The sequence below is a fragment of the Ornithorhynchus anatinus genome, chromosome X1, assembly GCF_004115215.2.
Source record: "Ornithorhynchus anatinus isolate Pmale09 chromosome X1, mOrnAna1.pri.v4, whole genome shotgun sequence".
In the NCBI taxonomy this organism is placed as follows: domain Eukaryota; kingdom Metazoa; phylum Chordata; class Mammalia; order Monotremata; family Ornithorhynchidae; genus Ornithorhynchus; species Ornithorhynchus anatinus.
Window position 1 is genome coordinate 54,772,120 of NC_041749.1, and position 15,230 is coordinate 54,787,349.

The window sequence follows — 15,230 nt, forward strand, 5'->3', positions numbered from 1 at the left end:
CCAGAATGCTGTTTTATAAGAGCAGTTTGATCTAGGCATCTTTGAAATAAGCTTTTAAAAACAATCATCAGTTGTCAATCCCAGCCACTTCCATAATCCCCTGAATTCATTCATTCATTCAATCTTATTCATTAAACGCTTACTGTGTGCAGAGTACTGTACTAAGTGCTTGGGAAAGTACAATTCAACAATGAACAGTGACAATCCCCACCCACAATGAGCTCACAGGCTAGAATGGGGGAGACAGACATCAATACAAATAAATAAAATTAGAGATGTATACATAAGTGCTGCAAGGCTGGGGCGGGGGAGAGCAAAGGGAGCAAGTCAGGGAGACACAGAAGGGAGTGAGAGATGAGAAAAAGTGGGGCTTAATCTGAGAAGGCCTCTTGGAGAAGATGTGCCTTCAATAAGGCTTTGTGGGGGCGGGGAGGGAGTAATTGTCCATCAGATTTGAGGAGGGAGGTAGTTCCAGGCCAGAGGCAGGACATGGGCCAGAGGTCAGCAGCAAGACAGGCGAGGTTGAGACACAGTGAGAAGGTTAGCACTAGAGGAGCGAAGTGTGCGGACTGGGTTGTAGGAGGAGAGAAGCCAGGTGAGATAGGAGAGGGCAGGGTGATGGCGTGCTTTAAAGCCAACAGTGAGGGGTATGTCTCCACTGGAATTTACCTGACCAGGGCTGAGCAAGCAGCATGGCCAAATGGAAAGAGCACGAGCCTGGGAGTCAGAAGGACCTGGGTTCTAATCCCGACTCCTCCCCTTGTCTGCTGTGTGACCTTGGGCAAGTCACTTCATTTCTCTGTGCCTCAGTTCCCTCATCTGTAAAATGGGGATTAAAGCTGTGAACCCCAATGTGGGACATGGACTGTGTCCAACCTGATTACTTTGTTACCTGATTACCCCAGTGCTTAGTACCGTGCCTGACACATAGTAAGCTCTTAACAAATACTATAAAAAAGTGCCTGGACAACTTAACTTCCTATTCACTAGTCTTTCATCCTAAAGTCTTTCCCCACTACTATGTGTTCTGCATATAACAACGCAATACATCTTCCACACCATTCGATCAGCTCATTTCAACTACTCCCAGAAATCCAGTGGCTACCCGTTACCCACCAGATCAAATTCATGCTCCTGAGCACATGGTCTTCTGTGCTTTCGACCAACTGGCCCTATACTAACTGGCTTCTCTACTTAAACCTACAACCACCATTCTAGCCAAGCTTGCCTTCTTGTAGCCTTCTCACTCACTCTCAGTCCTCCCTCTCCTGCCACATGGAACAATCGGCTTGCTCATTTGCCAGAATGCATCCCTTCCCTTAATTTTTTTGCTGATTAAGGTCAACTTCTTCTAGGAAGTTTTCCTTGATTAACTGCCTGCATGATCCAAAATGCAGGAGTAGAAAGTGGACAAAAATGATCTTCATGGTTATTGGGTGACACTGCCCCTGTCTTTTGAGAAGGATAAACATAATAATAATAATAATAATGTTGGCATTTTTAAGCGCTTACTATGTGCCAAGCACTGTTCTAAGCTCTGGGGTAGATACAAAGGAATTAGGTTGTCCCACTCTTCATCCTTATGAGGTAACTGAGGCCCAGAGAAGTTAAGTGACTTGCCCAAGGTCACACAGCTGACAAGAGGCGGAGCCGGAATTAGAACCCATGACCTCTGATTCCCAAGCCCAGGCTCTTTCCACTAAGTCACACTGCTTCTACCTAACCCCAGTTAGCTAGAAGTTAACCTTTCATTCTGCTTCCTCTGACATTCCCCTGCTCACAGAATACTCAGGGGTGGATGATTCTAGAGGGAAAGTTAGGGAGGAAGAAGAAAAAAATGAAGAAATGATCCCTGGGACATCACTAACGATTAAGGTGGATGTCCAGGAGGGTAACAATAACAAGTTTCCTCCAAGCACCCTGTCGTCACTATTGGAGACAGATGCTGGGGTTGACAGATCACTAGTCTCATGTTCAGCCTCTCCCAGGCTGTTAAATATACACAGACTCAGAACTGGCAACAACAGGAAAAAGAAAAAGGAGATATCCTTCAAATCCATCCTTGATCCTTAATAAATCTCTTTTAAATTACTTTCACCTGAAGATCACACATCACTTCCCAAGCAGATTTGTTAAACCTCTCCATACCTCTATAAGTGAGGAAGGTAATATTATCTCCATATTACAGATGGTATGGAAGCAGAGCCAGTAGGCAGACCCAGGAATCCTGGCTCCTAATCCCTTCCTTGACCCCGTAAACTCTGATGTCTCCAGAATGAATTGGTATCTAATTAGCTCTAAATTAAGTGCTTAGTTGAGAAACTTCACTCAGAGCACAAATCACCCATCTTCCCAGTACCCAAGGCACACTCATGTTCACAGAGGCAGGTGTTTTCTTTGGCTAGATCTCCTCTGCTTTGATTAGTGTAATTGCTCCTTTTCTAGAATGAAGATTAGAGAGGTGGGAAAAAGCTTTAGAGACACTGTCAGTGCCTACGCTGTCCCAGAAGGAAGTGAACACAAAGACAAAGTGGATCTGAAGTGCTCCTTGTGAGACTTTCTCCTTTCTGAGAAAGAGGGACAGTAATAGATTTTTTTGAACCTATCGACAAGTATGCATTAAATGATCAATCATTACCCATACATCCATCTGAGCCCTCTTCACACTGAAACAAAGTCATAGAATCAATAGGTTTGATGGCTTAGAGTGTCAAGCTTCTAAATAGAGTACCGGTGCATTAAGTACCTACAGCTATTACCTATGCTTTGATTTCTCATGGCAGGGATCATGTCTACTACCTCTCTTGCACTCTCCCACGCACCTAATACAGTGTTGTGCATACAGTAAGTGCTCAATAGATACTATTGATTGATAAGTTTTTTCACTTTAATGGATGATGCAGAGACTTCAATGTCACCAGTAGAGGCAGATTTGCTGTTTTGCACTAAGCTTACTGTGCTGCCCCTTAGGTCTTTCTTCTTTTAAGTCTTCTCTCATATACATAATAATCACCATCCTCATACAGAGAATCCTGTCACGTCGCACCCTACCAGTTATCTGTGCTGCAATATGCTCACATAATTTGTAGGGTGCAAACTGCAATTTTAAAAAATGTACACATCTTAGTACCTTGTATTATTAACAGAAAGTCTTTTTTTATTCTTTTCCCTGAAAAACTGCCTCTCCACCCCATATTTGAAAATCTCAACCAGGTCCTCCTGGAAAATCTGCCACTAGTGTCTGCTCTTGTAGATAAAACAGAGATAGGGAGCAAGTCCCTGCCTTGGCTATGGAAACAGTGGAAGGAATCTAGGTTTTTCTCTCTGTCACAGGTGAATGATCAAACTGTAGAAGTTTTTCAACTCTAATGGAGGATCTGTCCAACTTAGCAGCCTTCTTCTTAAAACATCTCATAGCAGGCTCTTTCTGAACACCTCAAAAGATCTTTGAACTTTTTTTATCCATCAGGATCTTCTTCAGCTCATGGTGAAGAAACCACATCTTTGGTTGTTTTAGCATCTTGCATTGGTAGCCCCAATTTCTGAAGTTTGATGAGGTAAGTTCCTCACTAGTTTGTGAGCTCCGTGAGGGACTGATCAATAACTGCATCATTTTTTATAAATTAAATTGCCATCCCAGTTCAACAAATTCTCTGGTCACCTGCTCAGGGGACTCTTGAGTGTCTTGAAAAATCTGACCCAAACTGTGGATAAAGTGCCCTGCAAAATGCATTCATTGGTGGGGAGGGGGCAGGGAAGAATTTACTCACCTGATACAGCTCGGCGGGAACATTGAGGCTGGGCAGATGTACATGAGGAGTAAGGCATCAAACAATAGAGGTTGGGTCCTCAGAGTGTTGGCATCATGGGGAGACTGAAAACTGGGGTAGGCCTATACTCAAAGATGATGTCCCTGTCTGTGAAGTTTATTTGAAAAGGTCTCACAGTCCTGACCACACCATTCACCCACAGACTGCCCATTTGTCTCATGATCCTTTCTGAGTTTCTCTGCTCAAAGAGAGCTTCCCTTTCCCATTTGCAGTGCACCTTGCTGATCTGTTTGCCACAATTGTCTCCCAATTTTCAGCTGTGATGCCACAGTGTCTGAGGCTTTGCTTTACAGCATCAGGAAAGTGTTTCTTCCACTCCCCTTTGCTTTCACTTGCCCATTTCAAATTGCCCACACAGCAGCTGTTTGGGAATCCTACTCTCACACATTCTTCTCATGGCAAAGCTGTGTTGAGGTGAGCATAGTTTCAGTGACTTCATTCCAGGACATTTTTTTGTGTGTTTCTATTTGACTTTTTGCTATTGAGTCTGGCCCATGAGTGGCATTGATTGAACTGCTCAAGGTGTCATAAGTGACATTTCTGGAGGTTTAGGTCTCACAACCATATAGAAGATGGAACAGAACTATATATAGCTCTGTAGATCTTCAGTTTGGTCTGAAGCCTCATGCCTCCCTGCTGTCACTTTCTGACAGTCTCCCAAAGGATGAGCTGGTCTTCTCGATTCTGTTTTCTTCTTCCTTGTCCAGCAGAGTATCATTAGCCAGTGGGCTGTCTAGGTAACAGAATTCTGGGGCTGCGCTTAGCTCCATGTTGTCAATGAAGATCTTTGGGTAGCATTTCCCTGGTGCAGGCTAATACATTCCTTCGGTTTTCTTCATATTTATCAGTCCATAGCACCTGGCTGACTCTGCAAAGGGGTTTACAATAATTTGCATGTTTTCTTGAGTTTATGTCTCTGGGGTGCAATTATTCGCATATAGAAACTCTTGAATAACTGTCTCTAGGACAGATTTAGCATTATATATATATATGATAAATATAGACATATATAGCATTATATACATATATATACACACATATATATATATTTAGGTTTCTACCTAAATTTTATCTTTAATGGAATTCACATCCCCACTGAATAGTGCAGAGCCATACTGAATATGAACTCAATATTCAGCTCCCTGTTACACCTGCTAAACTATGTAAAGTTAGGTCTAGCTTAAAAGAAATCACAGACTGTAGGAAAGTGAAGGTTTTTGATGTGGCCCACTCTCACTCACATTATACCTATGATACTGGTAAAGGAAGACCCATGAAAAGTTTACAGGCTTGTAAAAAGTTACTTGGTCTATAATAGCTTTTTCAAACTAATGTATCAAAATTAATTCCTTTTCCAATATGAGCTGTTGTGACAGCAGACAGGACTACTGCATTTTAGCAAACTCAGTGGTAAGAGAAGTGGTTCAATCTTTGGGAATAAAATGATCTTAGCCCTAAGAGAAGAGGAAATTTAAAATATAAAGTGAAACAAAACCTCAAACAATAAGTCATAGAAATGGACAGTTGAGAGACAGCAGTAGGAGACAGATCCACCTGGGCTATAGTATTAGAAGTGGGTTATTACTGTTAGAAATAGGTCTTAATATCAATACACTTGTCGCTTCTTTCTCTTTTCAAAGTACTACAGATCCTGTTAATTAAATCTGGCTCTCTCATTCTCATCAGTCTCTTTCTTTTAAGAAGAAAAATCAGTGTGCCTATTTTGAATTAAGAGGGTAGGTTCTTGGGTCCATTCCCTGTGGTCCCTCAGTTCTTCCCTATGCAAAAGGGAGAGAATCCTGACTCTCTCTTACCCCCTGCCCCTCCCCAGGGATAATGTGCAGAAGAAAGACATCGCATCTGCTGAGTGATTTGAGCTTGGAGGAGGAAGATACGAGAAAGCACGGTTAAACTAATCCTCATACCGATTGCTGAAGACCGGGGCTCCTTGATGCACCATATCTAAACAGCACGCTCTATTTGTTCATATTTTATTTGTGTCCACCATAAACTGGCTGCCATGAAGCTGCTTTGGGGGATTAACTGAATTTTAAATTGTAATTTGAATTGCTGGGCCTTAGGATGTGTGATCTATAGGAGAGAGAGTCTCTTTGAAAAAGGGTAATTTTTAAGGTGCTTCAGCAAAATGCCCAGAGTGTTATTAATGCTCCACAAATGCCTTGTAAATCCTAAATGAACAGCAAGGTACTGCCACATTTTTTTCTTAATTGATTAAATCCAGTCTTCTTAGAGTGCTCTGGAACGGTGGCCCGGTGCCGATTCTGAAGCTGCAATAAAAAGCCCAGGGCTAAAAATTGCTGAAATGACCAAGGAAGCTTAATGCTTCCAAGGAGAAAAAAATTATACACATTTGAACATTTGTTTAATATGTTGTTAGGAAGTCACCTCGGTGTCAATGCTAAGGATCAATTTTAGCCATTTTATTAATCTTTTTTAAGATATTGGTGTGACTTGCATCTGCAGGCTCAACAACCATGCAGAACAAAAACTCTTTTGGCCAGCAGAGGCCCAGGAGACAGAGAGGTGTGCACTGCTCCAGGTCACGCGGAAAAGTAGGAGCAAAGGCAGTCTATTGCTTAGTTCCCTGAGGAACAGCCCTGTCTTCCCTTCCTCATCCAGCCAGTAGCCTAAATGTCTCTGGATTAAGTTCCACACTCTCATCTGAAGCAGTTTAGGGCCTTTCTGCTGAGGCCAATGGAACCCATTAGGATCGCCAGGGCTTTCCCAACAAGGAACTGGCCCCTGATAGATGATTTATTCACTTATCATTTATTGCTAATTAATCAAAGCCAGCCAGAGACAGATATTGGGAGACAGCCTCACTGAGCAGGCAAAGGATCTTGGGTCTCATCCTCCATCTTCTTGGAGCCATTTGCCCTTTTCAAGTGCATGGCCAGGGCCACAGGAAAAAAAAACAAGTGAATTCTCAGTTCAGAGTGATCTTGCGGGCATTCTTGGACAACCTGGGAGCCCAGAACCCACCATTCTCCACCCCAGAGACAAAGAATAGAAGAGTGAAAGGAATCCAATCCAATGTACCCCACCTACCCTGGGGTTTAGTGCATTCCCACATTCGGATGAGTTGGAGACACAAGTGTGCTGCTCATTGCACCAGAAACAGGGCCATTTCGTCGACAGGCAGCTGGTGCATCTGAAAAGCATATAAAATGCAAGTGAGTTTACTATTCAAGATTTTTGCTGATTTCAGTTCTGTGGCTGGAGTCCAATGCTACTGCTGGATTATGGAACACCTCCCTTCCCTCCTCCACCCCCAACCAATGTAAATGCATAAACTTTTTTTATTGTGCAGGCATGGCCTAGTGGAAAGGGCACAGGTGTGGGAGTCAGAGGACCTGGGTTCTAATCCTGGCTCTTCCAGCTGCCTGCTGTGTGACCTCGGGCAAGTCACTTTACTTCTCTGTGTTTTAAAATCCTCATCTGTAAAGTGGGCTTTAATGCCTATTCTCCCCCCGGCTTAGACTGTGAGCCCCATGTGAGACAAGGACGGTGTCTGACCTGATTGCCTACCCAGGTGTTTAGAACAGTGCTTGAAACATAGTAAGCACTTAACAAAGGCCATAATGATGTGTGTCTTCAGCATGGAAGACCCTTGTACCTCCAGAAGCTGCTCCTTCACACGTGCCCAGGATCTACTCCCAGAGAAGGAGAATAGAGAAAAAAAAACACCCCGGGGTTACTAATAGCCTATTTGGGTCCAGGGAAGGGAAACAGCTCCCTTCAAGGACAATAGGCACACGTGGAGAAGGGGGCTTTGGGTAAGACATAACTCTCCCCCTTACCCCCTCCCATATAATCATGGGACTGAAGGAGGAGGTGTGTGTGTGGGGAGAAGAGGTTGGGGTCTGGTTTAAGTCAATTTCTCTTTAAGACAGTGTAAAGTATCTGGTAGAAAAAAAAGTTCTGCTGAACACCCTGGGCCCTTCCCTGAGCACTGGATCTTGCTTCTCAAAGAGAGGACAGCAGCTCTCACATCCCACGCATCCCACACTCTGTCCAACTAATCCAGCAGATGGTCTAATTTCTTCCAGCGTGGAAATGACTGGTAAGGAAAACCAATTTACAGCAAAATCCTCCCTGGTGGTGAGATTACAACAACTGGGCAACCACACCTCCTGGGATGGCACCCCGATAAGCGTTCCCAAGCCTCGTGGATTGCATCTGGGCCCAGATCTATAGCCTGCCAAGAGCCCAGGGGAATTTGGCAGTCTCCTCCCTCCCCTAGGCTTCAGTTGAGGCCGTTTGAAATCCACACCTCCGTACTAGGCAAAAGCTCAATGCAAACTCGAGCCAAGAAGCCAGCCTGGTTATGCCGTCTCTCTCTGTCTCTGTCTCTGGTGGAGCACAGAAAAGTGAAATACTCCACTGCACCTTATAAATGTGACTTTTCTGGATAAAACAACAAAGAAATGGAGGGATGGGGAAAAGATGGGGATGGGGGGCAGAACAGAGGCCTTAAAGGACTAGAGCAGGCCATGGTCAGCTCAGGCTGCCAGATGATTTCTGACACTTCCGCCAGGATGGGGAAAGGTGAGCTGGATCTTTCCCAGTTCAAGCCACCTTAGGCTGGGGGGAATTTCAGAACTCCAGTAAGAGGTCTGCTGGGTTGGGGCAGTGCCATGCACACAGTGTCACACACATCCAGTATTCTGTTTCCTCGGGTCACCTGCTGAGCTATACACTGTATGTGGGGTCCCTCTTCCCCCATTAAAACTTAAGTCATGCCCGGTCAAAGTTCAGGCCAAGTATGGTCTTGACAATCCCAGGATTCAGTCCAATCTGGGGAGGACCCCTGATATCCCTCTACTGCCAGACCTGATGTCCTGGAATTATCAAAATTTCACCTGCTTTTTTATTTTGGGGCATGATGAGATACTTTCCCAATTCCTGGGGACTTTTTTACTAAGTAAATCTGAGATCATCTTCGGGTGGCCTTCTTCCCACAAAGCCCGAATTCCTTTCTTGGTTCATTCTTCTCCCAAACTCCCCCATGATGAGTAATTTAATGTACCATCCCAGAACCAAGTCCAAATGCAACAGTGGTAGGACAAGCGGCAGGAAAGTCACTCAAGGCCTTGCTTCCCAGGGGAGGTTTGGCTGTTTAACTCCCAACCCTGTCCCAGGTGATTCAGCAGTGTGGTTCAGTGGAAAGAGCACGGGCTTAGGAGTGAGAGGTCATGGGATCTAATCCTGCCTCTGCCACCTGTCAGCTGTGTGACTTTGGGCAAGTCACTGAACTTCTCAATGCCTCAGTTTCTTCATCTGTAAAATGGGGATTAAGACTGTGAGCTTCATGTGGGACAACCTGATTACGCTGTATCTACCCCAGTGCTTAGAACAGTGCTTGGCACATAGTAAGAGCTCAACAAATACCAACATTATTATTATTATTACTTACACTGTGTGAGGGTAGACTCTGCCAGTAAGCGTGCAGTCATAGATGGTGAAATTAGCCCAGACGATGTTCCTGCCATTGACTCGCACGGCCGTCTGGACGGTCACATGGTCTGAAACAGAATGAGGAAGGTAACAGAGCAGCTGGCGGAAGGGTCGCTGCTCTGTTCCACTTCGGCTCCAGCTCAGGTGTTGTTTCCATGTCATATCTACCAGGATGCCATGTTCAGATCCACCGAAGAGAGATAGGCTGGTTGGAACAGCACTGGACTAGGAGTTAGGAGACCTGGGTTCTAGACCAAACTCCCGTTACCTTGCTCTGCCACTTAACCTCTCTGTGCCTCAGTTTTCCCTTCTGTACAATAGGGACAATATTTCTTAGCTTCTCATTGCCTCGTAGGGATGTGTAAGAATTAGCCTGGAACTCTCCCCACCCACTTCATATCTGACATATCTCTGACATATCTGACATCTCCCCTCACCTTCAAAGCCTTATTAAAATCACATCTTCTCCAAGAGGTCTTCCCTGACTAAGCTCTCATTTCCCCTACTCCCTCTCCCTTCTGTGTCACCCTTGCCCTTGGATTTGTACCCTTTAATCACCCCACTTTCAGCCCCACAGCACTCATATACATATCTGTAATTTATTTTAATGTCTGTCTCCCCCTCTAGACTGTAAGCTCCTTCGGGGTAAGTAATAGGTTTACCAAATCTGTTGTATTGTACTCTCCCAAGCACTTAGTAGAGTTGTCTACACACATTAAATGCTGAATAAATACGATTGATTGACTAAAATTTCAGCGGCCTCTCAGAAGAAGGGCACCTTATACCTAAGAGGAATAATCATTGTGGTCATTTACTACTGATCGCTAAACATATAGGCCTAGAAAGCCCCCATCCCCCGCAAAAAAAAAAACCCACCCAAAACCTTTCTTTTGTGAATGCTGTCTTAAGACAGAGAAGGAGAATGACCCAGATTGGATTTCTCTTTTCCCTTCTCCGACTGCTGGAAGGGAATGAAAAAGGGAACAGCAGCGGGGAGAAAAACATCCTGAAACCAAACCCAGAAATTTCAGTCAGGCAACCAGGCCAGAAAAACAGCAGAGCAGACACCCAAACTGACATAACTAATCCCCCAGCAACAGAGGCTGGATCGTTCATGTTGCTTGGCAACTCTCAGCAGAAAGCAGGGACAGATTTGGAGTCCTTGCTGCCTCACCGTGGGGATTTTCATGTTATGTTTGGTTTGCTCCCAGGGCCTGTCAGCCTCTCTCTTCGCCAAGTGCTGCCTGGAAAGTAACTACCCAGAATCTAAGAATTCCCCCTACTGCCCTTTTTCCCCTGCTTTGGTGATGGACCTCGGTGAGAGCTGCCTCGCGACTCTCCGGGGCCTACCTTGGTTCGGAGGAAAGACTGGGTAGCGGTCCCTTGGGAGGAAGTTGCAGTAAGCCATCTGAGGACTAAAGTCTGAGCTGGGGACTCTGGCCATGGTGTAGATGTTGTTCCCATAGTCGCACACCATCTCCATCCCGCTGAGACTTGGCATGTTCCCATTGATCTGAATGATCATGCCCTGCAAGTGCAGACATAACACTCAGATCCAGAGAGCGGGGACCTTTGGCCCGCCTAGAGAAGCTGACCCCTGTGGCACAGCTGGTTGGAAGAGGCCTCTAGTGATCTTTTCTGCATCTCAAGAGGGAAAAGGAGCAGGCATTAATGGTGAAGGCAAAGGTGCCAGGTCCCCATACCCACCCCTTAAGCAATCACTGAGCAGGGAGCCCAGGAGGTTCATCTATCTACCCTCACCATAGAGGGGTCCTGGATCCCAGAACTCATGAAACCCAAACTAAATGAGTCCTAGAACGCTGACTGAGGCAGTGGTCTTACAACTCTTGACAACTGGGGTTGTAATCCCACTTCTCCTGTGTCACCTAGCAAAAATCAGGAGTCCTCCTGGGGACTCAAGGCCCCTTCCATCTTCAAGAGAGAGGGAGAAGAATATGGATGGTGTCTTTAATGCCTTAACTTCTTATTTGCAATAGGGCTACTCTAGCTGGACTTTTCCATAAATAAACATTTTCCGCACGGTTAACGTGATTGCAGACAGCAACTATGATGCATCCCTGGACCTATGAAATGATTGATATTATTAATTTGGATTTATGAGGCATTTTTACATTGAGGACCATCAACCAAAATCTTTTTTCTTCCTTTTTTTTTTTAAAAAAAGCTTTTAGCAACTATTAGATAAAATACTGCCCAGTGCCAGCGTTTTCTTATTTGGTACAGACAGCACGACTTCAGAGAATGATAGCCCACGAGAGAGGTTTTACAGCAGCACAGTGGAGAGCTGAGGAACTGTCCCTTTCTCACAGAAAGAAAAAGTGAGAAAAAAACATGTCACCCAGCAGCTTCCTGAGTATCAGCTCATGTTCCCTTTAATGCAAAATAGCAGGTGGCCATTTGAGGATTTTGCAAATATGGACGACTACATTTTTGGACAACCCAAAATGCCGAGACTATTTGCTACTGGACTTGAGATAGAGACTATTGTTCACGATTTGTTGTCGCCCTCCACCAGGTTGACCTGCATAAATATTGATTTCACCTCGGAGTAGAATGCAGAAGTGTGATAGGCCAACTGCTTTCCCATCTTGGGAAGAATTAAATTAGGGAATGGCCATTCCCTGTGAGAAAGCCCAGCCCAAGATAATTAACTCTAGGCTGACTCAAAGCTCCAAAGCTCATGCAATCATCTTGGACTTAATGTCTCCTTCTCAGAATTTACTTCAGCCACTGGCCCAGTGGGTCAACAGCTGTATCATCGCAGACACGAACGTGCTGTGGCTTCAACACAGGGAGTAGAGTAAACCAGACTTGTGGTCAGTGATTTTTTAAGACAGCATCTTCTGGACTCTGGAATTGCTACTTCAGATTTTGGCCTGTGATCTTCTAGTCTGTTCCTCCTTAATCTGTCTAGTGGTTAAATCAGGAGACTTGGATTTTAGTCCCAGCTTCGTCACAAACTCACTGTGGGACCCAAGTCACGTAACCTTTTAGAGCCATAGTTTCTCCAGCTGTAGCATAGAATGACCATTTGTCTGCCGTGTGAGCCTGGGCGAGTCACTTCACTTCTCTGTGCCTCAGTGCCCTCATCTGTAAAATTGGGGATTAAAACCATGAGACCTTATGTGGCACAGGGACTATGTCTAACCAGATTAATCTGCATCTACCCCAGTGCTTAGTACTGTGCCTGGCACAGAGTAAGTGCTTAACAAATACCATATAAAAAGTACACATTTCTGACTCATCCCTTAGAGGATGGATAAGATTATATCTGAAAAAAAATTTTTTTTGATAAACTTATGAGAAGAAAGGCCTTGGATTTGGGGGAAAGAGGGGTTTTTTGCTCAGTTTTGTCACTGTTTGTTGTCTTTACTTAAACAAACCAGGGACCTAAAGGCCCACCCATTTCTCTGGTGGGAAAAGATCAGGGAGGAGAGAGATGCAGTGCTTCCACTGATGCTGGAGGGTGGTATATTGGGGAGCAAGGGTGGGGTTGGGGGAGGGGTGAGCAGGGGCCCTGGGTCTAAGGCCTCCTAGGCTACCGTGCTTTGCACCCAGTAAGAGCTCAATAAATACGACCGAATGAATAACCTTGGAAAGGCCCACTCTGGAGAAAACAGTTGAGGAAACTCCACTGCCCCTTTGGGGTTTGACTCTACCTTGATGCCCTGGGATCGAGTCTCCCTGCAGTCTTCTCCTATGGCGGCAGCAGTAATTTACGTAGAAACTTCCCTGAGTTCCTGTGGTTCAGGAAGGGTGAGGTGGCTTTTTCCTACTGGCCTTCCCTATCTCCTGTTGCCACTTCACTTAGCTCCCAGGCCCTTTCCTGATGAGTTTGAATCCCTGGAAGCCAGAGACCACATCTGAACGGTCACTGCTCCCATGGGACACCACTGATTCTTTGACAATTCATTTGAAAGGGCCCCATTTAGCTCCTTCTTATGTCCTGGACATTTCCCCCTAGAGTGTAAGCTCCTCAATAGCAGGCAAGGACCATGTTTTCTACCTCTACTGTACTCTCTCCAGTGCTTAGTATGCAGTGCTCTGCACAGGGTAAGCACTCAATAAACACTATCCATTGATTCCCTCCCGCTCCCTATCCCCAAAGTTGCCCTGGGACCTCCCCTGACCGGGTCCTACAATAAAGAAGCTACAGAGACCTCACTAGCCTGGAGCCTCAATCGCTAGATGACAGAGCTGCCTCCAGAGGGTGTGCCTAGCTAGCTCTCAGCTGAGAAAGCTCCAGGAGCACAGGATCCAGGATCTACTTCTCGCTCGCCTCACTGGGCTCACCGAGTACTCCTGGTCAATGTTGATTTCTGAGGGCAGGATGGACATAGACGGGCACCGTTGCACCCCCTCACTGGCACTGGTCCAGAAGTGTAGCTCACTAGAGTTGGCACACTCGTGCTGCAAGGAACACCTGGAACAGAATGGGGTAGGGGGAAAAGTGAGGGAGCTGGCTGGGGGGAAGATACCATCAGGCTCACCAGAGAAAATGTGAGTTTGTCTTCCCCCTACTCAAACTCTACGAAGAGGGTCTCGACTCCGATATCTGTTTGCCAGACAAGCCACAGTCAGGGCTCACCCTAAGGCCATAGGGAGGCCTGACCTCTCTCAAGCAGAGAGTGGGAAACCAGGGCTGAATTACAGCCTGGTGAGAACTTCCCAAGTGATTGTGTCAGAGAAGCAGCATCACCCAGTGGGGTGAGATGAGGCCTGGGACTTGGGGTGCTCTGAGATCCCATCCCAACCCTGTAACTGCTTTTCTAAGGGATTCTGGGGAAGCCACTTGCCCTTTCTGCACCTCAGTTTCCTCCTCTGTAACACAGGGTTGAAGGTGAGACGGATGGAAACAGGAAAGAAAGAGGAGAAGCAGGATGATGCATTCACTTTCTCAGAAAGCAGCAGGATTCCCTACCTGGTCTCCATAGTGCACCATCCACAGTAAGCATCAGCCGCAGCCAGGCAATCTGTGCAGGTGGTGTATTGGTCACAAACCGCGACTTTCACCCGGGCCATCTGCAACCAGGAACACAGGCAACCGTCATGCCCAAGAAACACTACTGGAACACCCAGAGCTTACAGGGCTCATCCTCCTTCCAGTGTGGATCAGGACTGTGTCTCCGTGAGGAGATGAACTGCTTGGCCTCTGGGCTGAGGGGAGATTCTGTGCAGCCGGCTAGCATGGCCAGAGGGAAAGTGAAGCGGGTAGTTGGGGGGGGGGGGGGGGGAGAGGCAGTCACATGACTGCCAAATCCTTGGCCTTTGTCTGTTCAAAAGTACCACCCATCCCCGAGAGTATATACAGCCAAGTCTTGATTATTCAAAGGATGAATAATCCTCTCGCCATCTTCAAAGCCTTATTGAAGGAACGTCTCCTCCAAGAGGCCTTCCCTAAGACCTCATCTCCCCTTCTCCCACTCCCTTCTGCATTGCCCTTGCACTTGGATTTGCACCCTTCATTCGCTCCTCCTTCAGCCCCACAGCACTTTTGTCCATATCCCTAATTTATTTATTTCTTTAAATGGCTGGCTCCCCCTTTAGACTGTAAACTCGTCTTGGGCAGGGAATGGGTCTGTATTGGAACTTTTCCAAACACTTAGTACAGTGCTTTGCACTCAGTAGGAGCTCAATAAATACGATTGATGGGGCCAGTGGGTGGATTATCTGAACATTTCGCTTTGCCTTTTGCCTTGTGTGATCATTTCAATGCTTACTTGCACTGATCCTAAAGGTTATGTACATATCCATAAGTTATTAAAAATGATAATAATAATATTCATTCATTCATTCATTCAATTCATTCAGTCATATTTATTGAGTGCTTACTGTGTGCAGAGCACTGTATTAAGCTCTTGGAAAGTACAATTCAGCAACAAAGAGAAACAATCCCTGGCC

The 15,230-nt window shown here is 45.7% G+C and overlaps 1 protein-coding gene across 1 annotated transcript in view; it reads right to left on the reverse strand.

The window, feature by feature from the left end:
* Nucleotides 1-15,230, reverse strand: part of PLXND1 (plexin D1) — a 155,141-nt gene that overhangs the window by 76,775 nt on the left and 63,136 nt on the right. The window contains exons 4-8 of the mRNA XM_029050663.1: nt 14,251-14,351; nt 13,623-13,752; nt 10,659-10,836; nt 9,268-9,376; nt 6,900-7,002 (exon numbers count right to left, since the gene is read on the reverse strand). Coding sequence (XP_028906496.1) covers nt 6,900-7,002; nt 9,268-9,376; nt 10,659-10,836; nt 13,623-13,752; nt 14,251-14,351 — 621 coding nt within the window. The remainder of the gene's footprint in view (nt 1-6,899; nt 7,003-9,267; nt 9,377-10,658; nt 10,837-13,622; nt 13,753-14,250; nt 14,352-15,230) is intronic.